This window comes from Rhineura floridana, chromosome 6 (assembly GCF_030035675.1).
Source record: "Rhineura floridana isolate rRhiFlo1 chromosome 6, rRhiFlo1.hap2, whole genome shotgun sequence".
In the NCBI taxonomy this organism is placed as follows: Eukaryota; Metazoa; Chordata; class Lepidosauria; order Squamata; family Rhineuridae; genus Rhineura; species Rhineura floridana.
The window spans coordinates 101,764,379-101,791,019 of NC_084485.1; the positions used below are offsets into that span (position 1 = coordinate 101,764,379).

The window sequence follows — 26,641 nt, forward strand, 5'->3', positions numbered from 1 at the left end:
GATTATTGCACAGTAATTGCAAGTACTGTATCACCAATTTGCTACTATCAATGAGCTTGTCCTCATAGAATTGGAAGGTACCACAAAGATCATCTAGTTCAATCCTCTGCTCCTGGTCAAATCCTGCTCAAATCCACTACCACACCATTATGAATAAGTGGCTTTCCAGTCTCAGCTGAAACCTCTTGTGAAGTAGAGTCCATCATTTCTCAAGGCAGTCTGTTATTGTTGTATAGCTCATGCCATCTGGATGTTCTTCCTGTTATTTAGTCTAAATCTTTTTTCTTGTGATTTGAACCCATCTCATACTTTCTCTCAAGAGGGGCAGTGGATAATACCATGTCACATGAATGTTCACGACTTATCTTAATCAACAGGTTTATCAACTGAGCTATGATAACTGATAACATGTTAACTGATAATCATGTCAGAAAGAGTATCAAGATAATTAGTATATTCTTGAAGGACTGCTTGGCTATGGGTAACATCTTTTTACTGGCTACCAGCTTGCTCCTTTTGTTGTCCCAGACCCAAAACTGCACTGTGTTGAATTTCCTTTGTGAAAGAGTCAGAGAACCTATCAGTGATTTTCTGCTTTCTGCACAATTGATTTTTACACTTCTTAATGGGCCTTTGGCAAACATAAAGGTTCTGTGTATACCCCATTTTTGTAATAGGATAGGGCTTTATTTTTTGTTACATGTGCAAGGCAGTCCTGTGGTCTAGCTAAGATGGCAGCCACTGTCTGGAGCTTATAACGATGTAATTAGTTGGGATCCTGTGTCTTTGTGCAGCAGCCTAAAAACACAATAGCTGCGGGGGTGGGTGGGGAGAGATGCAATGTAGCAACTGTGAAGACCATTCTAAAAGGTCCCTAGCAATTCTGTCACCACCTATCAAATACAGCATCACTCCCAGTAACACCTGCTTGTTTCCCATGTGTTGAAGGCACCAATCAACATGTGGTGACGGCACAAACACTTCTCCTGCACACAAGCCACAAGCACAGAATCAGGAGGAGCCCACATTGCCTCTTCTGGAACAGGTAATGCTATGGGTATAGCAATATACTCCTGTAGCCATGCTGTGAGGCTACGGGGGCTCTCTAAAATAGGAGACCAAATCCCCTGGCAGCCTAAACAGCTGCAGCCAGCAAACAACCACTCTTTTGCAAAGGAAAATACCAGAGTCACACAGAAAAGGAAAGACTGCCATTCCAGTCTTAATAATCAGCCACTTGCATAGCCCAGTAGCTGGGAGATTCTGAACAGAGAACCCATAGATGATGGTAGGAGAAATGTTTTGAGGCCTACTTGGCAAATCACAGATGTTCATATGAAAAAGCTAATGGAAAACAACTGTCAGTGTTGATTGCCTTCTGTGATTCACTTATCTTGGAGAAATTGAGCTGGCTTGGCTGTGGTACGTTCTTAAATCAGCCTGTGCTGACTGGAGCTGATTGGAGGTATAGTCCAAAACATCTGGAGACCTCTGAGTTTGGGAAGGCTGACTTAAATTATCATGAGAGCAGTTGTCATTCCATTCAAGAACACTGTCGTTAAAAAGTGACTAATGCTATAAACTTCAAAGGATGATGTACAAAGCTCATTAAAGGATACTTTTAGGTGAGATATTTACAAACTAGGTTGCTGGGAAGCAGAAGAATTCCCTAATTGCAAGCAATTATGTTTGGTTTCGCCCTTTTGAGTAGGTTTTCTGTTAATCCAGTTTATTTATCAGTCAGTCAATTGTACAAAGATAATAGATGGTAGGTGTATTTTCTTGCTTTTAAAAGGTAATCTGTGTGTGTGTTATTCCAGATTAAATTTTAATGTTCTTATAACTAGAAGCATGAATTAGACTGGAAATAAATCATCCCCTTTACTGTTCTTTAGCCATCCTAATGTTATGAAGAAAACAGTAGTTGAAGTGTGAAAAGAGGAGATTAATAGGTTCATCTGGAAAATCAGATTTAAAAATATACCAAAAACACATCTTGAAGCAGTGTAGGATTCACTCCTCCATCCTGTTCATGTCCCATCCACCTCTCCAACCTGATTTTGATGTTGTATCAGCAGAATGGCACTGGCGTATATGCTGGCATACTGATGGGTCAGTGTATTGTTTCAGTTGCACTGGTGCAACTTAATTTCTGCCAGTGCAACTTGGTTCTACTGGCATAATGTGTTTTCCACCATATCTTAATAGGGCTTCAGTTAGGGTATCTCAAGTGTATAGGGTTGCCCTCTAAGTTAGTTGAACTTGTGTCCCATTGAAATGAACGGAAAAGTTAGACATGACTTAAGTCCAATTGATTTCAGTGAGAATTAAGTACAGCTAATTTAGTTTGTCTTTCTACCTTTTTTGTTCCTTAAGAGTTTACAGTCAAGATTAAAAATGGCAATAGAACGTATTCAGAATGTTTTATAAGAATTTATCTGCATGATAGTATGAATAGTCATTAAAGTTAACTATACATAAATTCGGTTGGTAGCAATTGGTGTGGGGTACAAGAAAGTTATTTCTTTTTAAAAGTAAGTTTAAGGATTGTTTAATTCCATTGCAAACACAACTCCTCTCATGTGAATCTAGAATGAGCAGGCATAAGAGAAAGGAGTCAGTATGGCAATGGTGCTTGCCTAAAGTTAATAGGCGGAGAGTTCTAAAGCATACGTACTGCCACACTGAAGGACTGACTCCTCACAGATATGAATGAAAGTTCTATGGCACTTGTAAAAGTACAAGTTCGGCAGATCAAAGTGGTTGAGTAGGCACGTATGGGCAAGGTGATCCTTCAGGTAAACTTAATATACTAATAGTAAAACTTTGAACTTGGCCCAGTAGCAAATCGGCAGCCAATGCAGAACTTTGAGCAGAGCTATAATATGCTGATAGGATATCGCTCTCTCAGTGCAGAATGCTGCAGTATTAATTGCTAACTGCAGTTTCTAGACCAGTTGCAGGGGAAGCTTCACATAGTGCATTGTCATAATCTAATTTTGAATTTAACCAGTGCCAAGATTATTGGGCTACTGTGGTCAAGCTATCCCAGTCCAGTAACAGTCACAGCTGACATTCTAGCCTAAGTTGGTAATAGGCTTTCCTATCCGCTGAGGCCACCTGGGCCTCCAGTAACAAACCTGGTTCCAGGAGCTCCACCAGACTATTAATCTGTTCCTTCATGTCTAATTTCTGACACTAGTTCTGGGGAAGACAAGGTTATTACTAGTAGTTGTAAATAGTGGAAATTCAGGGGACATGAAACACCACTTAAAATCTTATGAGTTATATGGAGACAGAGTCCAGCTGCTATAAAGAATAACCCCAGGATTGTTGTCAACTTTTGTATAGTGACACAGTGTCACATAATATACAGCCTAGGTATCTGATATTTGATTGAAGGGCATTATAAAAATACATAAGATAAATAAATAAATAAATAAACAGAGTCTGCTGTGAGCATGAATATTACTAAATGTCTTGATATACTTTTATCGATCTGCAATCCAGACTGCACATTGTAGTCAAGACAACCTTTATGTTAAAAACTTTGTGTGAATTTGAGTGCTAAAAGGATTTATTGTCCAAGTAACTGTAAAATCTAGGCCTTCTGGAACCATATTGATTCTTTCAAAGACAGTCTTGATGGCTTTATTTGAAGGATAAAGCCTTTCACTACCATTTTCTGGGTGGTCTGAACACCACTTAAAATCATATGGGTTAAATTACACAATGGATTTTAGAAGAAGGGAGTGGTGGTGGGGGTTCTGGTAAAGCCTCCAATAGGTATTGCTTACACCACAGCTGTAGATGCATACATTAACTCTTAACAAGATATAAATAAATGTCTAAACATTTTAAGTATTGTGATGAATACTTAGCTGTCAGAGAAGATAGATGAGGCCCCCATAGAATATAACTACTATGGATAAAAGCTCAGGATTGAAAAGAGCAAAAGAGTAAGTGAGCACTTCTGTTTTAATAATAACTAAGTTCTTTAGCGCTAATGTTGCGAATACTAGAGATATATGAGTAAGGGTAATATATACAAATGGATCATATTAAAACAAATTCAGACAAATTATAAGCAAACCTAATCCTCCATCAGCCATTCCTCTTGTTGTTGTTCATTAACTTCTTAACTGACATTCTAAAAGCATTTGTTGCCAATTTATCAGCTGAGAGTGTTTCTGGAAGGTTACTGGTTCATTATAATGCTTTTATAATGTAGAAAATGTACTGATTTTCTACAAACCAAGCAAGTGAAAAAATACAGCTGTTGGTTTTAAGTGAAAATGATTATTTAAAATTTTAATAAAGAGTGTTCTAAATGTAAAACCTGAAAATGTATTCTCCAAAATTTAGAGTTGTCTGATTTGGAAGAGTATTTCTATAGAAGTTCTCCCCTCTAAATAGTAGAGAGAAAAATCCAGTCCTTATATGAAAATTGTGAGAGAAATGTAAGGAATAACTGGGAGGGCTTACCGAGTAATAGAAAAATTATCTGAGACATCATGTTTCTGCTGCATAGAGAATACAAAACAAAGCTTGAGAGATGGAAGGAAAATTTTATTGGCAACATTTTATAAAATTTATTTATTTATTCGATTTCTTAGTCGCTCATCTGGCTGGCTACCCAGCCACTCTGAGCGACGTACAAAGCAAAAAACATATAAAACATCAAAAACACCAAACACTAAGCAAGAAAGCTAAACAATAACATAAAAACTAATTCAGTTACAATAAGGCTTCTCATCTGTATAGTCCAAAATGTGCGCCTTCAGATGGAAACTCGTGATGTGAGTCTTCCCACCCTTGCACAAAGACTGGTGTGGGTGATAGTCCATATGCAAGACCGAAAAACAACACCCCCTCTTGATCTCAGCATCCAACATCCAGTACATTCAGCGGGGGGTGGGGCGCAGCAAACAAACCCCTTAAAGTCGCGACTAACAGGGAAGTTCTCTTCAGAAGCCAAAAACAAAGGCATTAAGATGTAAACGCTGTCGATATTAAGGGCAAGCAGACAGAGGTCAGATGGTAAGATAGTGGCGGCTGCAGGGGCGCTCCCCCGCCCTCAGCATTCACCGAAAGATCATCGCAACAGCATGGTGCTCCCAGGGACAGGCCGCGGCATCAGACCTGCCGAAAGGCCACAGCCCCAGCCCAGCTCCAGCTCCAGCCCGGCTCGGCGTGACTGCAGCGGCGGCAGTAGCCCGGCGCAGACGAAAGCACCAAGCTGCATCCTAGTAAGGTACGAGGGAGACGGCATAAAGAGGGGGGAGGCTGCCCCGTATTTCCAGTATGTTGTAGCCTCCGGCAAGGGGAATTTATATAGAAAATTACCCCATAAAAGCCGTCAGTGGTGGAGCTTCCTCGTCCGTAGCTGTTGCACCTCCGCCATTTTCAGTTCCTGAAGTGAATGTGATACATTTTGTTTTGGGTGGACTATGATATGATTTATTTTATTATTTATTTATTTATTATTTAATTTATATCCCACCCTTCCCCCCATCAGAAGCTCAGGGCGGCAAACAAAAGCACTAAAAACATTAAAACAAAACAACTTTAAAAACATTTTTTAAAAAGCTTTAAAGACATCTTAAAAAAAGGGGTTAAAACATGTTTAAAAAAAGGTTTTTTAAAAAACATATTAAAAAGCAATTCTAACACAGACGCAGACTGAGATGAGGTGAGAAGGACTTGGGGTCAGGAAAGTTAATCCTACTTTTCAAAATAAATAACAGCAGCAGAACTATGTAATTAATATCCATCTTCAACATCCTTCATGAAAATCATTTTAACTTAGACTCCAGCTAAGATGCTTTTCATACTGACTTCCATTTCTCCCATATAGCTAACACTATTTTGTAGAACTGTGGGCATGCAGTGGTAAGACCTGGTTGGCCAAATTAAGATTTTATCTCAGTTTTGAACTCACAGACTGGCCTCAGACCCTTCCTTTTTAAATATGGGGACAATAATGCTGCCCTGTCCTACAGACTGGTTTGTAAGGATTGCTGATATAATGTGTATGACACTCCCTAGTTCCTCTTAGCTTTCATATCAGATCTTGATATGCAGGAGTTGCTTTCTTCTCTGATAACATTCTCATGTTCTTTCTCAGTGATTTCAATGTTCATGTTGATAAACTCTCTGAATCCATGTAAAGGGTCTTGAAAATGAAACTCATGATGGCTAGGCTTTTACCTTCTGCACCACCAAGGCAGCATGTCTGCTGAAGGAGAAGCAGTCTGAATTATACTACCGGGTGTAGCACCTACACAGCATTACAGTCACATGGTTGGGTGACTCAGGGAGACACTGCATCTCCACCTTGTCCTTTAAAGCCTCATCCTGGGGCCAGCTTTTCAATCTGAGTAATGTCTCCCCATGAGAAGGTCCTGCTCTCCACACTTCCTCATGCTCTGCCATTCCCTCTGTTGCCACCTCTGGTGGTAGCATGGTATATAAAAAAACCCACACTCCTATGTTGATTATTATTAGACAACTGAAAGGCCTTTTTGTCTGAGATTCAACAGATTGGATAAAAAATAATAGGGCAATTTCTAGTATATCTGTTGAGCCTCAAATGACAACAAATAATGTCCAGTCTCTACCAGTGCCTTCCCATGTACTTTTTTAACCGCAGTGTCTCTGGACAAACATAATGTTCTAAGGAGCCAGGTAGAGCCCAACTATCCCAGTTCCAGGTTATCCGTTTTATGCTATTCCTGACTAAGGCTATGATAGTCCTAGAATTGAAGGAAAACTGCTCCTGAACCTACACCTTTCACCTCATCAGGGGTGACAACAGTCTTGATGAATCCCAAGCCAACAGAGAAAGTAGTGAGGGTGCTAAACCTGTTAAAGAAATTGTCCAAATCTGAATGGCAGGCTCCTTACAATCTTTGTCGTATGCCATCAAATATTACCGACTGGGATGATGATGATGATGATGATGATGATGATGATGATGATGGAAGAGCTGAGGGCACCAGCAGTTGACTCATCTGTTTTGGCTTTGGTGTCAAAACGTTTCCTGTCCAAAGACAGAGAAAGTCAGCTCTGGGATGTTATGGAGCACAAGTTGGGCTTCACAGTCAAGTGTCTGTGTGAAGCATTGGCACTGGCACTGGCACTCTGAGCATCCTGTAGAGCTTCCATTCTTCAGGGCAGCGAAGCTCTGGATAGATGGCACTGCCTTTTTGAGAATTGGTGTAGAACACAATGCCATCTTTGGGCTATTTGAGGAACCTAAACCAAAGCCTAAGGTTGTTCACTTTACCAGAGGTTCATCCTTTAGGCTCAGGGACTTCAGATCTTTCAGATCTGTCTGAAATAGAATAAGATCCATGTGACCAGCAACCATTAAAATCCAGCAAGATGCATCAGCTCAGCCCATGCAGTCTAAACATTGTTTCTCATGCCAATCAGTTATAAGACAAAGGTCAGCCACAGCAATTGGTCCTTAAAGACAAACTGACAACAATACATACAGGTTACAGACTCCTTAATAAAAAGGCTTAGATTACAATGCACACACATCCCGTATGACAGTTTTTAACTCATCCAAATCTATAATTTATTGGCTGCACTCAAGGGGCAGAGATTCGAGGGCAATCTTAATCTTTCTTCCTCATCAAATTTCCAAGATACAGGAAGCGCCATATGGAAGCTCTGAGAAACATTCAGGATGTATGTTAGGGGAATTCTTGATATCCATAGACTTTAAGGTTTATACTGCCATGAGCCAGTTCCCAAAGCATATTAAATTTATCTCATTACAACTTTGAACAGCACATGTTACCTATTTGTGGACAAGCCATTCAGAATCATGGAAGCCCTAGTGGTGCATCTGCATTTCCAGGGCATGAAACTCTATTCCCACCTGGATGATATCCTGATAGGTTCTCCACTGCTCTTATGAAGCACAGAAGAGCCAGCAATCAAACTTGCAGCATCTGGTGGGCCACAAATTACTAATAATGTACTAAAAAACCACTTTGGCCCACTAACAACCTGGTACATTTAGAGGACATCATGCACACCCCCACAGGAGCTTCTGACACCTTCCATTCAACTGCTGGACATGATCAAGTAGGGCATAGATCTAGGACCAAGGCTGGGTTATGTTCCAGAATTCTTCAGTGTCCTGTTTCCCTTGCAAGAACATATATTCCCCACAGCACTTACAAACTCAGTTCCACCTCACATCAGTTTCGCCATTCCCCCTCATGGTGGTTGCGTTGGAACCACCTGACAAAGGGCCTCCCATTGAAAGATTGTATCTGTACAACAGTAATGATGTCTGCCAACCTACAGGACTGGGAAACTCACTAGCAGAAGCTCACGATACAGGGCAGGTGGAATTGCATAAAGCACTGCTTATCTTCAATGAGCTAGACAACAGAATGACCTGATTCTCCCTCAGACGCTGCTCCCTCTTGTTGGTCCTCACAACACATAAAGAAGAATCAGTCTGCTGCTAGATTTATCTGAAAAATCTTCAGATATGATCAAGGGGGAGAACTCTCAACAAGCAAGTCTTCAGTCTCTTACACATATCCAGATATCCCATCAGTAGATCTGTATGCCGTACAACCAAGATTAACGGGGTACGATTGCCCCTGAAAGACCAGGTCCGTAGCCTGGGGGTCATTCTTGACTCCCAGCTGTCCATGGAGGCTCAAGTTTCGGCTGTGAGCCGGGCAGCTCTGTATCAACTCCATCTAATATGGAGGCTATGCCCCTACCTTCCCAATCATCTGCTCCCACCGGTGGTACATGCCCTGATCACCACTCGCCTAGACTATTGTAATGTGCTCTACGTGGGGTTACCCTTGAAAACGGTTCGGAAGTTACAGCTGGTGCAGAATGCAGCGGCACGTCTGATTGCAGGCAGCCGCCGTAGAGATCACATCACTCCTGCGTTGAAGGAGTTGCATTGGTTACCAGTTGTGTACCGAGCCCAATTCAAGGTGTTGGTCTTAACCTTTAAAACCCTATATGGTTGTGGCCCAACTTATCTGAAGGAGCGCCTCCAGCATCGACAGGGATGCCGCTCAACAAGATCAGCCTCAGAGGACCTTCTCTGGATCCCACCAGTCAAAACAGCTAGACTGGTGAGGACTCGAGAGAGGGCCTTCTCAATAGTGGCCCCCACCCTATGGAATCTTCTCCCAAATGATCTACGCCATGCCCCATCTATAATGAGCCTCCGCTGGACCCTGAAGACCTGGCTTTTTAGACAGGCTTTTGGGAAGGGTTAGTTTTTACTGTGTTTTTTAAATTTTTAATTGTTTTATGTACTGTTTTATCTTGTACGTCGCCCAGAGTGGCTGGCCAACCAGCCAGATGGGCAACTAACAAATCTCATAATAAAATAAATAAATAAATAAATAAAATAAAGATTAAGCTGTTATTCCCGGTCCAGGTGCCTAGGAGGGAGGAAATGGCTTATCTCAATGTGACTTATCCATAGGTCTACTCTTGCACTCCCTCCTTCTTCCCTTACCATGAAGGAGATTCACAAAGACCTCTAAGATAGTACCATTTGCCCTCATGGCACCTTAATTGGCCCAGGAGGGATTGACTCTGTGTACCCTCCCTAAGGCTGCCATTGTCACCATACATGCCACATCCAGCTTGGCTGTGGTTAGGTGTTGAGGACAGGGATACCTGTCAGCAGTCGTAGACTCCATCTTGACTTCGCATAGGTGTATGCAAACAGGAGGTCTGAGGCTACCTAGGGGACTAGCTCCAGTTGGTGCCATAGACAGGCTAGACCAGCCTTTCCCAACCAGTGTGCCTCCAGATGTTGTTGGACCACAATTCCCATCTTTCCTGACCATTGGCAATGCTGGCTGAGGCTGATGGGAGTTGTGGTCCAACAACATCTGGAGGCACACTGGTTGGGAAAGGCTGGGCTAGACAGACATTAGACAGAAAGATGGGAACTCCCTTTATAACTTCATTCAGGGCTAAATAAGGGACCAAACTTAACTTCAGGAGTTAGGCCTAGCCTCGGTATGGACACACACAGGAACCAAACGTTTTCAGCTCTCCCTGAAGCTCCTACTGTCAAATGCTTCTTAGAGGAGCTACTCTCTTTCTTCACCAGTAGCGGTATCCTGTGCAGCTTCTGTTTTCTTCAGAGCAGCTAAGCTGCAGTCAGAAATCATAATTGGGCTAGAAGCTAAACTGTGAATATTTGTGGTAATAAAAATGCCTATCCTGTTGGTTTGGGTACAGGGTTCTTGATTCTCACAGCTGACATAAATATAGCCATTAGGGAATTAGTCTGATTCTCAGACTTCGATAGGAAAATACAAAGCCCATCATCTAGGTCTGATTTTAGAATCAGTTCTTGGGTCCTGAGGGACAGGCCCTAAATGAAGGGGGCATATTCTGAGGGCATTTCCCTTGCTGGTGCCCAGGAAACAGAATCACACTTAAGCCGTATTGCTACATCTCTAGGATCATGAGACTCGTAATCAGAAGTTTCATGTCTGCAGTATAAACAAAGGAGGCATTATTATTATTGCCATTATTATGATCATCATTATTATTTAAATAGAGCCTTGATATTGCCTCTAAGCCTTTCTTATGGAGTCACATTGACAATTTCAGAGATCCTCCCATTTTGAAGAACTTGTGCATATGGATTGAGTGATATTATGGACAGGCCCAACCTTTGTACCCAAGTTAACTCAGTTTTTCACAGACAATAAGAATTAGTACTCCTAACGTTGATCCATGCCACTCTCTAAACGTTTGTAGGGCACTAAAGGTGTACGTGGCAAGAACTGGATCAATTTGCCAAGTCCTTGTTCGTTTCTTTTCACCCATTCTCTATGGGTCAGAACTTCAGTCAGCCACTCTGGCCTTCCTGATGTACATGTCAACCCCCCCTCCCCAAAACACCTGCAGCAGGTATATTGGCTCAGTTGACTAGATCAGTAGCAGTATGTGCTACAAATGCCCCACTACAAGAGGTCTGCCAGGTAGCAACATGACCCCATCCTTGTTCCTTCATGATGCATTATAAGATGGACATATATGCCCCCATGGAGGCCGCCTCTGGTAGGTGTGTACTCCAAGAGGTTATTCCTAGTCAGCCAGTCCTACTCGGAATAAGAAGTGTCGACTTCAGAACATCCCACTTGGTGGTATCCTAGTACCCACTCAAGAAGGTACTGTTGGTACTCACCTGAAAGGTGTTTCTCAGGATACCCTAGGACAATACCAAGGCCCACCCTTGGCTGGCTGATCTCTTCTATGTAAGGCGAACTGAAGCTACAAGGGAGGGGCTACGCAGAAGCAATTTGGAGCAATGACATTTTTCCTGTCTTCAGGCTATTGGTGGATAACAACCCACTTGGCGGTGTCCTAGTGCCCCCTCACAAACACCCTTCAAGTGAGTATCAATGGTACCTTTTAAACAACTTGTTTGAAAGTGTTGCCATGATTGCAGATCCAGACATTTCTGGCAGGAAAGTTTGAAATGAGTTTGACAGAAAGGCAGAAAATAGTTACAAATATTTTCAGTGTATATCAGGAACAAAGGACATGACTGAATGCCATTGACTCTTTGCAAATTTTATAGTGAAGATGGATATAGAAAATGTTAAAAATACCAGGCATGATCCTTGAGATGTAACAAGTGTATTTTAGGGAAATGCTCAGAAAAAAATTAAAAAAATTGACAGCAAATTGAAGATGGCAAATCAATTTTGTAGAACATGTTTTGAGAAACGATCGTGTCTTAATAACGACACCCCTCCATGATCTTTGTCAGAAAATACATACTGAAGAAAAATGTTTTGAATGTTTTCATAATACCAGACAAACATCAGAAGTATATACAAAGTAGGTTTGGGCATTCTTCTTGCCTAGACAGACTGTTAACTCATTGAGTTCATTTTGTGACATTTTTCTCCTTCAGTGATAAAGAAACATATTTTTTTTTGCTTGTGTTAAGGACCAGTAGTTAATACTTAGGAGCAAGTGGACTTGTTCTTGCTGCATTGCAGCTTGATACATTCTCATAGTTTCAGATGGCCTTCAGTTGATGTAAGCTGCAGAGAATTATATCTCCTTGGTACAAAGTTATTCTGTAGGACATTGTTAATTATGCAGTCCCATTAAAAAAAAATGCACAAGTTCATCTGTTTGTTGAAGATTTGCTAGGATATGTTAGGAGAGATAACTGAGAGGGGCAACCTCTTCGATAGATATTTCAGAAGTAGTTCTTAGCCATTTTACATGCAGCAACTTGTTTAAGTCTGCTTGTGAGAAGGGTCAGGAAGTGTCACTGTTGTATAAACAAGCCACCATCGTAGGCTTAACTATAGCTCTAAGGAAGGTGTTAGCATTGTATCATATGGAAAGAAACAGCTGATAGATAGCAGGCATTCCCATAGATCTGCTGTTTGTAATTCAACCTGTCATCAGATAGGGGATGAGGCCACTTCCTAAATCCAACTATGAGTTAAGAGATGATATCAGATACAGCTTGGCAATGGAACATACAAAATAGTTTCTTGAGAGGATATAATAGAATTGCTGTGATTGTAACAAACTCTCTAGTTTAAATGATATAGGACAATTGCTAGCAATATCAAACCATTTAGGAAGCTATGAATGACGATAGAGGATATAGTCATTTTGGCTTTCAGAATGACAAACCAGTTCAATAGACTCGTGTAGTGTGTGATACAAGAATGTGAAAGAGTATGTTTAACTATTGTGATAAATTCTTTGCAACTGTCAAAGGTCTGCTCTTTTGAATTAACAAATAGTGAAATTTTCTTTTTGGAATCATGCAGTTCTAACTCTTACTATATCAGGTATCATTATGTAAGTGTTGGCTTAATTTATGCATATTCTGAATACAGTTCTATAACATTAAAAATTCACAGCTGGCATTAAGAAAGCATATTCTAAAGCATTTTTTCATTCTCGACCAGTGAGGAGGCAAGGAGCGGGGGGGGAGGAGGATAAAACATCAGAGAGAGTTTAGCATTAAAAGGAGCTTTTAAAGCTCATGGGGAATATGCAAATGAATAAGCTGTTTCTGCAGAAACAGATTCACTGATGTTATGATGAAACATTGTTAATAGAACTAGCAGCATCTGAAGTGCTTTTTTACACATTGGTATAAATAATAAGCAAACAGGTGCAAGGGGTAGCAGCCATCTTGGCAGGACTCTGTCATAAATTATAATTTTGGGGGGAAGAGAGGAGAATAGAATAGGATGGGAACCACTTTTGTTTGGTGGGCAAGAGCCAAAGGTGGCCACCCCTCTGCTATTTCAAAGGTTGCCTGAGTAGTTCAGAGCTTTGGATGAAGTGTTGCACCAGTCATATGCTGTTCCATCTGTTTGAGTAATATTATTTTGCTTGGCTTGTTCTAGTAAAGGTCACATGATTTGTATTCTCAGAAGGGTTAACCAATTTCTGTGATACGGAAGCCAATTTAATGTTATCAACCAGATCTAATATATATATGCAATGTTTTTCCACACTGAGAAAAATATTGATTCAGTAGCTTTTGTGACACTTGAATTTTAGAAGTTTGATTTGTATACTGGTATTTTCCAATAAAAATAAGAGAATGGAATATTTTCGCTTTATATTTCATAAAATAAAGAAAAAAAGTCAGCAAAAAGATTGGTTTGTGTGGGGAAAAACAGAGATCCTACTCAGCATCAGCTATATATTATGTGTCAATTGAGACCAATTTAACGTTGTTAGATTCATAGCTTAGTTGGGATGATTAGCAGTCCTCTGGTGTGTTAGTAATAAATCATCCTACAATACAAATTAGGTATAACTCTACAAGCCATTTCATTTGAACAACATTCTGTTAAAAATGATGTTCCCTGGAGACCTGTAATTGAGCTGTAGTATTTGATGGGAACAATTGAGGCAAAGTCACTGCTCTTATCAGCATAGGCTTCATTATTCACATAAGGAAGTAAATCATGATGAAATGATCTGCTGTTAATCATTAGGAAGGACATTTGTCAGTATCAGAGACTAACGAACAGACCATTTACATATTGTACACAAATTGAGTTGTTTTCAGGTTGTTCCTTTTGTGTGTGTGTGTGTGTGTGTGTGCGCGCGCGTAAAAGAGGTGCCTGGAAGGTGTTGAAAGGCAATCAGTTAGACATTACTAATTAAAGAACTTTATCTGCCTCTGAAGCAGGGCTGTGGAGTTGGTACGCCAGACCTTCGACTCCGACTCCTCTATTTTTCTACTGTCCGACTCCTTCATAAATGGCAAATGTATATTAACTAGTAATAACATATTTACTGTAGTAAAATGGTAGCACAAGGCATTTCATCACCACCACGTGAATCCAGAGCTTGGAAAAGTTACTTTTTAAAACTACAACTCCCATCGCCCCAGGGATTGGGCTCGTGGGAGTTGTAGTTCAAAAAAGTAACTTTTCCAAGCTCTGGATTCACGTGGTGGTGATGAAATGCCTTGTGCTACCATTTTACTACAGTAAATTTGTTATTACTAGTTAATATACATTTGCCATTTATGAAGGAGTCGGAGTCGGTACATTTCTACCGATTCCGACTCCACACAAAATTGCTTCCGACTCCACAGCCCTGCTCTGAAGGCAGAATGCATTAAAATGTGTTATTAAACATTTTGCTGTGAATTGTTAAAGTATTATTCTCTTCATTTAGGCTGCAAGCTATAGGGAGCTTTTTAAGAATTTTGAAGAAACCTCATATATATGTGTGTGTGTGTGTGTGCGTGCGCATAAACATACATCTCTTGTTACATTTTTGAAGACTAGTTTTTGTCTTTAACAGGTTACTCACAAATGTAGCTCCGTATAAAAAAGGATGTGTAAAAGGAAGCTGCTTAAAGATGAGGCACATGCTGTTGTAGGGGTAAAGAGCTACTGTTTCCATTTTGACACAAGAGTAGCTATGCCACCTATGATGATCATGCTACTCTGTGTGAACTAACAGTAATGGATGTTATGTATGAGCTTAGCATAGGTTAGTGGTGCTCCAGTTCAAATCACTGATCACCAGTAAAACCTGGAAAATACACTTAGTGTTATAATGTGTTATAGATCAGTAACTTCATCTTGCTATAGCCGTATGGCTTTTGGTTAAAACAGTTTTAGAAGCAAGATGATAGTACTGCATTCTGAGCACTGCAAAACTACATTATATGTAGGTTTTCAATATGTATGGTAAAGAAATACTGAAAACCTTTACATCTGGTTTGTGGTCCCCTAGAATATAACTCTGTTATATTTCTAAATTGTTTCATAACAGTTAATATGATACTAGAATTATGTTCTAGACCACTGGTTTCCACATTCCCCCTCCCCACTATTTGAAAATTGCTAATAGTCATAGTGGACCTCTTAATGAGTTTTCACTGTTTTAACAATTGTGTAATGCACTGTGCTAGATGCTGTGTGATTTTTAATTGGCTTTTTATTGCTTCTTTTATTTCTTATACTGCATTTTATTGTATTATAATTTGCATTCCATTAGAATTCAAATGGTAATACAATTAAAATACAATATAAGAAATAAAAGAAGCAGTAAAAAGACAATTAAAAATCAATATGAATATTTAATACAGATATGCTGCGGATCATCTGAATGAAGCTTGCGGACCACTGGTGGTCCATGGATCACAACTTGGGAAACACAAACTACATTGATGTAACCGTATCTCTGTCAAATTTAATGATGGTACTGGAATATTACAGGGTAACTAACCACTGTTTTGCTGTGGGACATATGTGGTGTTAGAGGTAAGTGAGAGCTGCACCATCCTCACATACTACATTGATCAGAATCAATTATCCAGTTGTAGATGTATTAATCGGAAGTTTAGTTCCATTAGTATCAGTAGAATCTATTACCATGATATGTGATTAGTATTAGGTTTGATCTGGTTATAGTGGGGGATCTGGCTGAATTATGCTGAATGATAAAATATGCAAGTGGTTTTCCCTCCTTAAAAATGAAAAGTCTAGGAAATGCAATAAATGTATATCAAATGCTATTTGAGTCAATACATACAGCATTTGATATAGATTTCTTGCATTTTATAGTTTAATAATTTTATTTCAACTTTTTCATAAATGTGACCATTTGTCTTTAAACTGTTTGTATTCTGTGCATTAAATGAAAATAAAGAAGCATTTGTTGTCAACATACTTTGGAAACTTGGATGCTTTCTTTGAGGGTTTCTTTATTATTATATAATAAAGTATATAATTATGGCTATCATAACAAGTATATAACATATGCATACTGAAAAACAACTTTGATTTTTTTTCTTTAAATTTTCTAGCTAGCAAAAAAAATTCGGGAAAAATTTAACCGTTACTTGGATGTGGTAAATCGAAACAAGCATGTAGTGGAAGCTTCATACACTGCTCATTTGACATCACCTCTGACTGCAATTCAAGACTGCTGCACCATTCCACCATCTATGATGGAGTAAGTATTCAAAAGGATCCCAAAGGAGAGTTGCCTTAGTAATGGCCCATTTCTCTGGAGACATCTTGATCTGGTCTTGGGGCATGGAGTAAGGGCTTGGAGGAACAGGCCATTTGAAATGGTCCCAAGTTGAATGCTCATCCCATAGGAATTGTGGGCAATCCTACAAGCCAGAGGTGGAGAACCTTCTTTATCCCAAGGGCTGCATTCCCTTCTAGGCAACTGTCTGGGGGCCTCATGCCAGTGGTGGATGGAGACAGAAACAAAAGTGGGTGGAATGCTAATTTCACATATATTCAGTAGGCTTGTACACGCTCTCAATCCCTCTTTGCCCTCCATCCAGGCAAGCAAAAAGCATTATCGGAGTTCAAGGATACATTCTAGCCAAGCAGAAACACTCAAGGGGGGCTGTAGAGCAAGGGTGGTGAGGGTACAAAGCAGGGTCTGGAGAGAAGGAGTGTGGGTGGGGAGGGTTGGGGCCCGGAGAGAGTCCCAAGGGCCAGATAGAGAAGCCTCAAAGTCTGCAAATGTTCACCAGGCCTGAGGTTCCCCATTCCTGCTATAAGCTTATCCTCCAAGTCTCTTTGGCATGGATTTGCCCGGATCCAAGCTGTTTTCTGCTTCTGACATAGTATAAATAGCAGAGCTTGGAAGTAATTCATTAGGAAAAACGAATTACTTGTAATTTATTACTTTTTTGAGGAATGAGTGGGCAATTTCTTTACATTTTGATTGTAAGAAAACAAGGAGTCATTTTATTATTTTTGAGCTGTAATTGTAATGTTTCCATTGTTACTCATGGGCATTACGGGGGGGGCAAGGGAAGTCTGCTGCTCCTCTGATTTGTGGGTGAAAATCATTTGCCTCAAACTTGGCTTCTGCGAGCATTGCTCTTCCCTTGTGCTCTGTGGGTGTTTAGGAAGTGACAAGGGAAGAGGTGGGGGGGTGGATTGGAGAGGAAAAAAATGTTTAAAAAATGGACATTGGTGGAGAAGAATTGAGTGGAGGGAGAAAGGACCTGGAGTGGAGGGAGAAAGGGCATGAATGAATGAGGAGATGGAGGCAGCAGCAGAAAGAAAGAAGAACTGTGGAGATGAGAGACGACAATGACGGTTTTGAGTGTGTGTGTGTGAGTGAGTGAGTGAATACTATGTTTGTACTGGTTGAGAGAGAGTAGGGGGTTGCCATATTGATCAAAATGTGTTTTAGTTGAAAAAGGTGGAGCCAAGAGGGAGGAGTATAGTTTGAGGAGGAAAGGGCAAGGCCAAGGGCCCCGCCGATAGCCTGTGTGCCAGAAACCTGGAGCTGACCCTGGTTTATTCCATATCGTTCCTTCCCAAGTTCCAATGCAAACCCATTTCAACCCATCCATGCTCCCCCCACTATAGGCAATATTGTAATAGGGCATAGAGACTTGTGAAGAATTAATTAATTACCATTATTATTAATATTTTTGTTACATTTTATACCTCCTCCTTAGTCTTCCAAGTTTGGCATGGAATGCTTCTCATACAGAATTAAGTTGAAATGCTGCATATTTATTATCATAATCATCATCTTCAAATCTTACCTCAGTTCATTGTACGTGGCTCCCCCCCCCCAATTTTATTCTCACATTTATTTATTTATTAGTCGCCCATCTGGCTGGTTGTCCAGCCACTCTGGGCGACGTACAGAATAAAAACATGCAAATACATTAAAACATTAAAATCTCAACAATATAAAAAACCTAACCCACCCCAAAAGCCTGTCTGAAGAGCCAGGTCTTCAAGGCCCGGCGGAAGCTCATCATAGCAGGGGCATGGAGATCATTTGGGAGGGAATTCCACAGAGTGGGAGCCACAATAGAAAAAGCCTTCTCCCTAGTTCTCACCAGTCTAGCTGTTTTAACTGGTGGGATAGAGAGGAGGCCTTTTGAGGCTGATCTTGTTTCGCAGCATCCTTGATGAGGCTGGAGGCGCTCTTTCAGATAAACTGGGCCGAGACCGTATAGGGTTTTAAAGGTCAAAACCAACACATTGAATTGGGCCCGGAAAATAACTGGCAACCAGTGCAACTCCTTCAGCACTGGAGTGATGTGATCTCGCTGGCGGCTGCCTTTAATCAGGAGAGCCGCCGTATTCTGTACCAGTTGCAGCTTCTGTACCATTTTCAAGGGTAACCCCACATAGAGCACATTACAGTAGTCTAGGCAAGAGGAGACGAGGGCATGTACCACTGATGGGAGCAGATGGTTGGGAAGGTAGGGGCGCAGTCTTCGTATCAGATGGAGTTGATACAGTGCCGCCTGGCTCACAGCCGAGACCTGAGCCTCCATGGACAGCTGGGAGTCAAGAATGACCCCCAGGCTGCAGTCCTGGTCTTTCAGGGGCAATTGTACCCCATTGAGGACCAGGTCAACATCCCCCAACCCTCCCTTGTCTCCCACGAACAGTACCTCAGTTTTGTCAGGGTTCAGCCTCAGCTTATTCCTTCCCATCCATCATTCATTCATCATTCATCATCATTGGCGATCACTCGTGGCCGAGTAAGATTGTCTTCCAAGACAAAGTCTTTAACAGTGGGTCTGTAAGTGACTGTGGAGGAGGCTGAATGATTGGCCCAGGCAGGGTTATGCAGTGAGCAAAAATTATGGAAAGAGGATCTCTTTTAATTGTGCTATCGGCCTGCTTCCTTGCATTCTGACTGGGGGGTTCTTGCAGGATAGGGAAGTGATGGGGGGCACTTCACATGGCATCGCAGTTGAAGTTGGGAGGTGGATGTAAGATTCTGTTATTCCATTCTGTTGATTTTATGGATTAAAAAAATCTACTACCCTGTGTGTGTGTGTGTGTTTATTTTTAATGTTGTTTTAGGCTAGTTAGGTATACAGCAGCCAAGGCCAGCACCTTGTAGGAACTCTAGTTTTTTTAAGTAACTTAAGTGTAATTGTACTGATTACTTTTGAGTAACAGTAAAGTAATCAATTCCTTGCAGAACAATTGTAATTGTAATAGTAACTTGTTCCTTTTTGGGGCCATGTAACAGTAACTTTAATTTATTCCTTTTTAATAGTAATCTTCCAAGCTCTGATAAATAGTATGGGCTAAACACCATCTTTGGTATGGATAGTAATATAAAGACATTATCAGGTCAGATTTCAGCAAATACCTGAAAGTGTACCTATTTCCAGCATGGTTCTTCGATTTTATTTTGGAACTCAGTGCCATGGAATTTTGCTAGTATGCTGTAAAAATTTCAAAAAGCTTATTGATAGTAGATTATTACAGAAGGAAAATGAACTAAGGTGTCATAGAGAGCAGTTTGACAAACATAATTAATGCTGCTTTAAAACAATATTACCAGCCTAAAGTTGAAAAGACTGTGCATTTTAGCGTTCTATGTAAAGTTCTTTGGTTGGCTGATCAAGATTAATTAACCCACATACATTTATGTAAACAGATAATGAAAACGCATTATATGAAATAGGATATCTAGAGTTACAGAACTTACAGAAAACAATCTTTATATTTGTTTACTTCCTTTACTAAGAGAGATGAGAATGCAACCCTCATTGCAATTGTATCTTGCAAATAATTATCAAGAGCCTCAGTGAATATCTGTCTGTGTTTGCAAGCAAGTTTGCTAAAAACAGATGGCTTTTGTATGGTCATATGAAAACGAGACTTCTGTTTAGTAGCTTAAGACTTCATGAATTACATTGATATAGCATTTGTTGGAATACTGTTATAGATTAGTGATAAATCCATTATTTGTCTAGCTTTTAATTTTTAATAGAACTGCACTATAAAAGTAATTCTGAGATCATTCCCTGCCCTTACCAACCTCACTTTGCCCAGCCTATTTTGAGCCAAGCTAGAAATAGTAGGGGTATGTTCTTTATAGGAGCTACTATTTAAGCATGTATACTGGAAGCATTTGTTTGTTTGTTTGTTTGTTTATTAATTATTTGAGACGTCACCCTAAGAATCGGAAACGACTCGCACTACAAGTGCGGGGACACCTTTACCTTATATCCCGCCCTTCCTCCCAGTAGGAGCCCCGGGCGGCAATGGCTGTGCATTGATCACTGAATATGTTCAGGTTGTGAGTGGGCAACTCACAACACTGTGCGGGAATAAGCCATGAGTTCCAAATCAATAAATGTGTGAAGATGAAGCTTTTAAAGCTAGTCTTTACCACACTACATTCCTTTGTTTCACATAGCATTGGGCAAGCAACTCCAGCACTTTTTCACAGAGTCAAAAAGAGCAAAAAGACTTAGTACAGTTAAGGTTCCATTGTCTTTCCAGTTGTCCAGCTCCCTCTTCCAGCTCCTTAAAGCTGAAGCGGTCAAATGGGATAACTATATGCTGCACTTTCCACTCTAGAGAATAAAAGCCCAGCTTTTTGTCCAAGCTAGAAAGAGTTTTATAGGGCTACATAAGGAAGGCAGAAAATACTGTGGTATACTTTCCAGGCAGGGAAAAGCAGTACTGCACTCAGCTGCATTACCAGCTGGAAAGAGAGCTGTGTTAAAGAGAGCATGTGACATAGGCATGGGTGGTGCCAGCATAGGCAGATGGGTGGATTTGTAAGGATTTAGAGGGCTGCTTTAGTCATTGTGGTGTCTTTTTATGCTAGCCTTAAGCTGAATATAGCCAGGGTCCAGCATGGCTGAGCCTTGGGGACTTTTGTCAATGTTACGCTCCGCAATATGAGCAGGGGTAGCCAACATGGTGCCCTCCAGCTGTCATCATCCTTGACTATTGACCATGCCAATGTTGAGCATTCTTCAACATTCTAACCCACTCATTTCCCCTCCTGCTCTCTCCATACCACATTTACTCTATATTCTCTATACTCTAATATAGACCCTTTTCAAACTTTACCCATTTAACTGATTTTAACAAACCACGAAAACTGAAACATCACAGTGTCCTTAAGCAGCCATTTGGCAGAACTCATTAGTGGTCCATAGCCTGCTGACACCAACTTTGGTACTTGAACTGTCAGGGGATCCACTCTGACTTTTGTGAGGCTGTCCTCCACACTGATTTTGATGCTGTTGTTATGGTGTCTTCGATCCCGTCTGACTCTTTTCAGTTTTAGTTGATGCGTCCCAATGGCCTGGACAGGATGCTTGCAAATATGCAGCCAACCATGTGCTCTTGGGACTCGTTCGCCTCATGGCAGATAACAATTAACAGAGAGGAGAGTTAACCAGGTGGCCCTAGGATGTGGTAACTGCAATTTTTTTACTCAGGTGTGGTCCCTGTCACCTTAATAGTAGTAGTAGTAGTAGTAGTAGTAGTAAAATAAAAATAAATCAACTACATTTATATCCTACCTTTACTCCAAGGAGTTCAAGGTGGTATATGTGGTTATCCTCCTTCTCTATTTTGTTCTCACAACAACCCTGTGAGGTAGCTTAGGCTGAAAGACTGAGTGGTCCAAGATCACCCAGTTAACTTCATGGCTGAGTAGGGATTTGAACTCTGGTCTTCCAGGTCTTAGTCCAATACTCTAACCACTACACTTAAAACAGGCCGGGCCTGGGAATGGTGGGCGTACGTGCCAGTTAGGCGCAAAGACTAGAAGAAGTATTACATCATGAGAAAGCCTCCTGATTGGCTAATTAGTTCTGGACTGTTACTAGGGTCTTTTCCATAAGTGTAGGAGGGAAATCTTTAGCCTTTTGTTACCCTGGGTTCCATCTTGCCTATAGGTGGGTACTTGTGTGGGTTCCACTGGCATCTACTACCCAAGCTGTGCATCTCTGAGGAGACGTGGGACTTTACAACAACTACCTCTTCTGTAAGTAGAGAATAGGGTTAGTTAGTTTTCTTGTTTTGTTTTTGTGACTGAACCATTTTGCTGCTAATAATTGTGCACTTACATTTTATTCAGTAAAGCTATTTCTTATTTACCAGTGTGTGTTCACTGCAGGGGGAATTTGGCTCTGAATCTTGTACCTTGGCCACTGACCACAGACTACCGTGTATTTGGTTTGCCTGAGGCTTCAGGACAAGGAGTGCCCTTCTGGCTCTTGTCCTTTGGAATCCCTGGCAGGTTTATTTCTGGGCTCTGGGTTTCCCCTCGACTCAAAGTGGTTAACCAGTTTAAGGGGTGGTGGCAGTCTACCTACCTTGCAGGGTTGTTGTTGGATTACTTAACCCTGACCAGGGGAGATATTTTGCCAGGATCAATTGCCCTGGGTGCGACGTTGAGTCCTGGGACTGCACAGAGTGCCAGGTTGGTGGCACTGGTGCATGACATGTTTTTTGTTTTTTGTTTAAATTGCTTGACATTCTTATTGAGAGAACTGTGCCTTAGTAGCCCCAGTGGACTAAACTCCACTGATCTTAACTGGTTTGTTTGAAACAAGCCACCTTCGAACCATGGGACATGAAGCTGGCTTGTTTCAGTAAACCATATTTAAGATTACCCACCATTTAGAGTTCAGACAGAAGGCTAAACTGCAGTTAATCAAAACTGGAAGCAAACACTTCTGATGGGCCTGCTTCACTGGAGGGAGGGGGAAGCACACAAGCCCCAGATTTTCACAGACTTTTCCCTATCATGGTAAACCATGGTTAATCATGTTGACTGAACTCAGCATTACATGGATTTGTTTTCTGTGCCATTTTAATAACATTTATTATCATTATCATTATCTTTATTACAATATTTTAAAAGTGTTAAGGAAGGAATTCTTTTCTTTTTCAGTTTGTGAAAAAGTACATTGGAGAAATTCTTATCACTGCAACATATTACTTGACAAGTCTCCCTTAGATTCATTAGTGTAATATTTACATGGGTAAACCTACAGAGCTATTTTTGAAGATCATTTACTTCATGAATGCGATCATTGCTTCAGAAGTGGTCTGGCTTGCCTTTTTAAAATAGCTGCTTAAATATTTGCTATTGCAGTTCAGCTTTATCACAGCCTATTTACATGCCTTCTCAAGGGCTGTTAAGTTTTGAGATAAGGGGGATTCCCATTCTGTTTTTTCCACATTGCTGGTGGAGTTGCATTTTCAAGAGTACTAAACTGGATTCGACTCAGCCTAATGGAATTTCAGCAGTATGCAAAGATGGCTGTAGAGATTTAGAAGGACTGAGTCTTGTAAGTCTTGGAGTATGTATATTATACAAACATTTTATTAGGCACTAATTAGAAATTATAGAGAAAAGTGTCTCAAAGATGCCAGAATGAGGAAATGTTTTATTGTATGCCCAATGCCTTTATCAAGGTCTTTTACTTCTTTGCAAATTTGATCAAGAAAAAACCTGTTACAGAAGAACTTGTATGGCAGAGATTCCTCCAGTTCTTTTGTAACAGAGGTTTCTTGAACAAGTTTGCAAAGAAGTAAGAGAATAAGCCCTTGTTAAAGATAGTCATGCTGAAACACATTAGGCATAATAAAACATTTCCTCGTTTTGGCATCTTTGAGACACATTTCTCCTTCTTGTTCTGCACTTTAGGATGCTTTCTTTTTTGTGATTCCTACTTATTAGAAATTAGCATTTAATTTGTTTGGTGAATGTGAATATGGGACAGGCTGGAAAGAATCTATCAGGGCATGCATTACAGAATTATTATTTCCAACCCAAGTTGCTATGGTGAATTAGATTAATTGGTTCATGGTATACTTAGGTGCTCTGACAATAAAACAGAACCCCTTAATATCAGAACCTCTGTCTGAGTCTTCTAGTTATTCTTACTATTAAAAATAAATACATATTTAAGCAGCCTTACTTAGTTCCTCTCACGTCAATGTAACACCATATAAACAGAATGTGTTTCATCCAAACATGTTGTATAGTCTCCAGGTTAGTCAAATGAATAATGGTTTACTGTGCCTGAATGCCTTCAAAACAGGTATGTGCTTAAGTGTTTTCTGAATTAGACATCCATTATTTATCCCTGTATCTTTTTTTAAAAAACCCTGTTTACTTTAATATTAATTTAAGTCATGCAGTGTGCAAGTAAAATATTACTTACATGACTTGTTATTAAAAACAATTCTAGCATTTTAAAGAAAACATTTGATTTTGAATTAATTTGTTATTTTACCAAAGAGGGGAAAAACACCTTTATTGGAATTTAAACAAAGAAGAGAAAAAGAAGGGTAGGTCTTGAATACAGTAACTAGACACAAGCTTATGAGTGTCATTTTTATATACACATTCTCTCTCTCTTTTTCATTTTCCAAAACTGAAACTACATAGAAGTTGATTTACTTTGTGCATAGAGGCTGAATGGAATCCAATTGGAGCTTACTTGAAAACTTGTTTTGAAGTAAGATTCAAAGCTTCTGCAAATTTATTTTATCTTCTACATTTGCTGATCTTCTGCTTGTAAATCCTGTTGAAGGAGAATAAAAAAGACTGCTGCCTGATGGGAATTAAATGTCTGAAGTTCAAAGCAGTTTGTACATCAGAGCAAACGTCAATCAAATGAACATCTTGCAAGCTAGGCAGGGAGTGAATTTCTCCATGGGGAAGAGATCAAAGTGGGAGTCACAGTTCTGTTTTCTCCCTCGGGATGCAGTTTCGATCAGTTGTTCATTAAAGTGAATCCAGAAGGAAGGGTTTTCATATAATACAGAAAAAGTAAGGGGAAAAGAAGAGGGGTGGGTGGTGAGAATGGATGTTACACTTTGTCTTGAAGCTAAAGTTAAGATCACAATTTGATCATTTGCAGAAACTATTTACCACCAAAAACATTTTTCCAGGGCTGTTTGGGGATTTGTTACAAATATGTTTTAGAATTGTTATCAAAGGCCATGTTTTGAAAATTGTACGATTAATCTACTTTCTTTTGTTTGGAAAAGATGGTGGCGCTACTTAAACAACACAAGGAGATCAAGAGTTCATTTTACATTTTTTGCAACATATACCTTAATCATTAAGAAAAAGTCAGGTGTTATTTTGAGTGCTACTATTGTGTACATTTTAAGGATTAAAAATAAAATTATAACATTGGTAATTGCTTGGAATAGTTGTTGGAAGCATTAATATTAGCTGGTTCAAATATTAATGGAGGTGTTGGATGCAGCAACTCCAATAAGCACATCCTCTATTTTCCTTTACAAGGTCACTTTTGGCATGTACAATAAGAACTCCGTATGTGCCTTTTCCTTTTTAAATAATAGGGAACGTCTACATAGGTAAGACATGAACTCAGTGGGACTTACTTCTGAGTAAACATGACTAGCATGAAATGAGACTGATTTTCTTAAATTTCCTTTCTTATGGAATACTGTACAATACAATAGATTTCGTTCTTCATCCTTGTAATTTTATTTGAAACAAGGAATGTAAGATATAAACAGACCTGTTTATATGTTTATAATTTAGACTTGAACAGAAATTGATTCGTTTGGATGTTCCTGTTAACTTAGGTACCATGTAACATGTGCAGAATATAAAATACCTAACAGTATGACTGCATCTATTTCTGACCCAGTTCATAAGTTACTGTAATGGCATGATAACCCTATGAAAAACTAACCCCCTAACTATGGCTCAGAACTAGATTTCCTTGCCAGTTTACTGAACTGGCAATTTATATAAAGTTGGATTATATGTAGTCTTCATAATTACCCCTGTACTTCCTACTCCACTGCCATGCCCCCCTCCCTAGGCCTGCAACTGATAATAGCTTGGGAAGTAACAATAAAATTTTGGGGGGGGATTAACCCACATAATCCAATCTTCCATGCATTAGAAAGGCAATATGGAGTCCTCTCCTTTTGGCCCCTTCTCTCCAATGAGTTTTTTCCTCATACTTTTTAATCAAGCATTATGGAGTAGAGACCTTTATTTGCTAAATGCTATGCTTTGGAATGTTTATACCTTGTTCACTTAAAACAAGGATATATCATAGAATTTGCTTATTACAGTTCATCAGTTTCTTAAAATGTTGATTCATACATTTTAGTGGGTAGTGACAGAACTCTCAAATAGTTATTATTATTATTATTTCCATTTATAGACTGCTTATTTAAAAGATTTCAGCAGTTTACAATAGAATATTTATTTATTTATTGGATTTGTATACCGCCCCATAGCCGAAGCTCTCTGGGCGGTTTACAACAATTAAAAAATATCAAATTAATTTACAAAGCAAAATACATAAACAGTATCCATATAC

At 39.9% G+C, this 26,641-nt stretch overlaps 1 protein-coding gene across 1 annotated transcript in view; it reads left to right on the forward strand.

Moving 5' to 3' along the window:
- CACHD1 (cache domain containing 1) overlaps positions 1–26,641 on the forward strand; it is a 178,338-nt gene that overhangs the window by 75,481 nt on the left and 76,216 nt on the right. Inside the window, exon 3 of the mRNA XM_061633316.1 lies at positions 16,352–16,500. Within this exon, the coding sequence (XP_061489300.1) occupies positions 16,352–16,500 (149 nt within the window). The remainder of the gene's footprint in view (positions 1–16,351; positions 16,501–26,641) is intronic.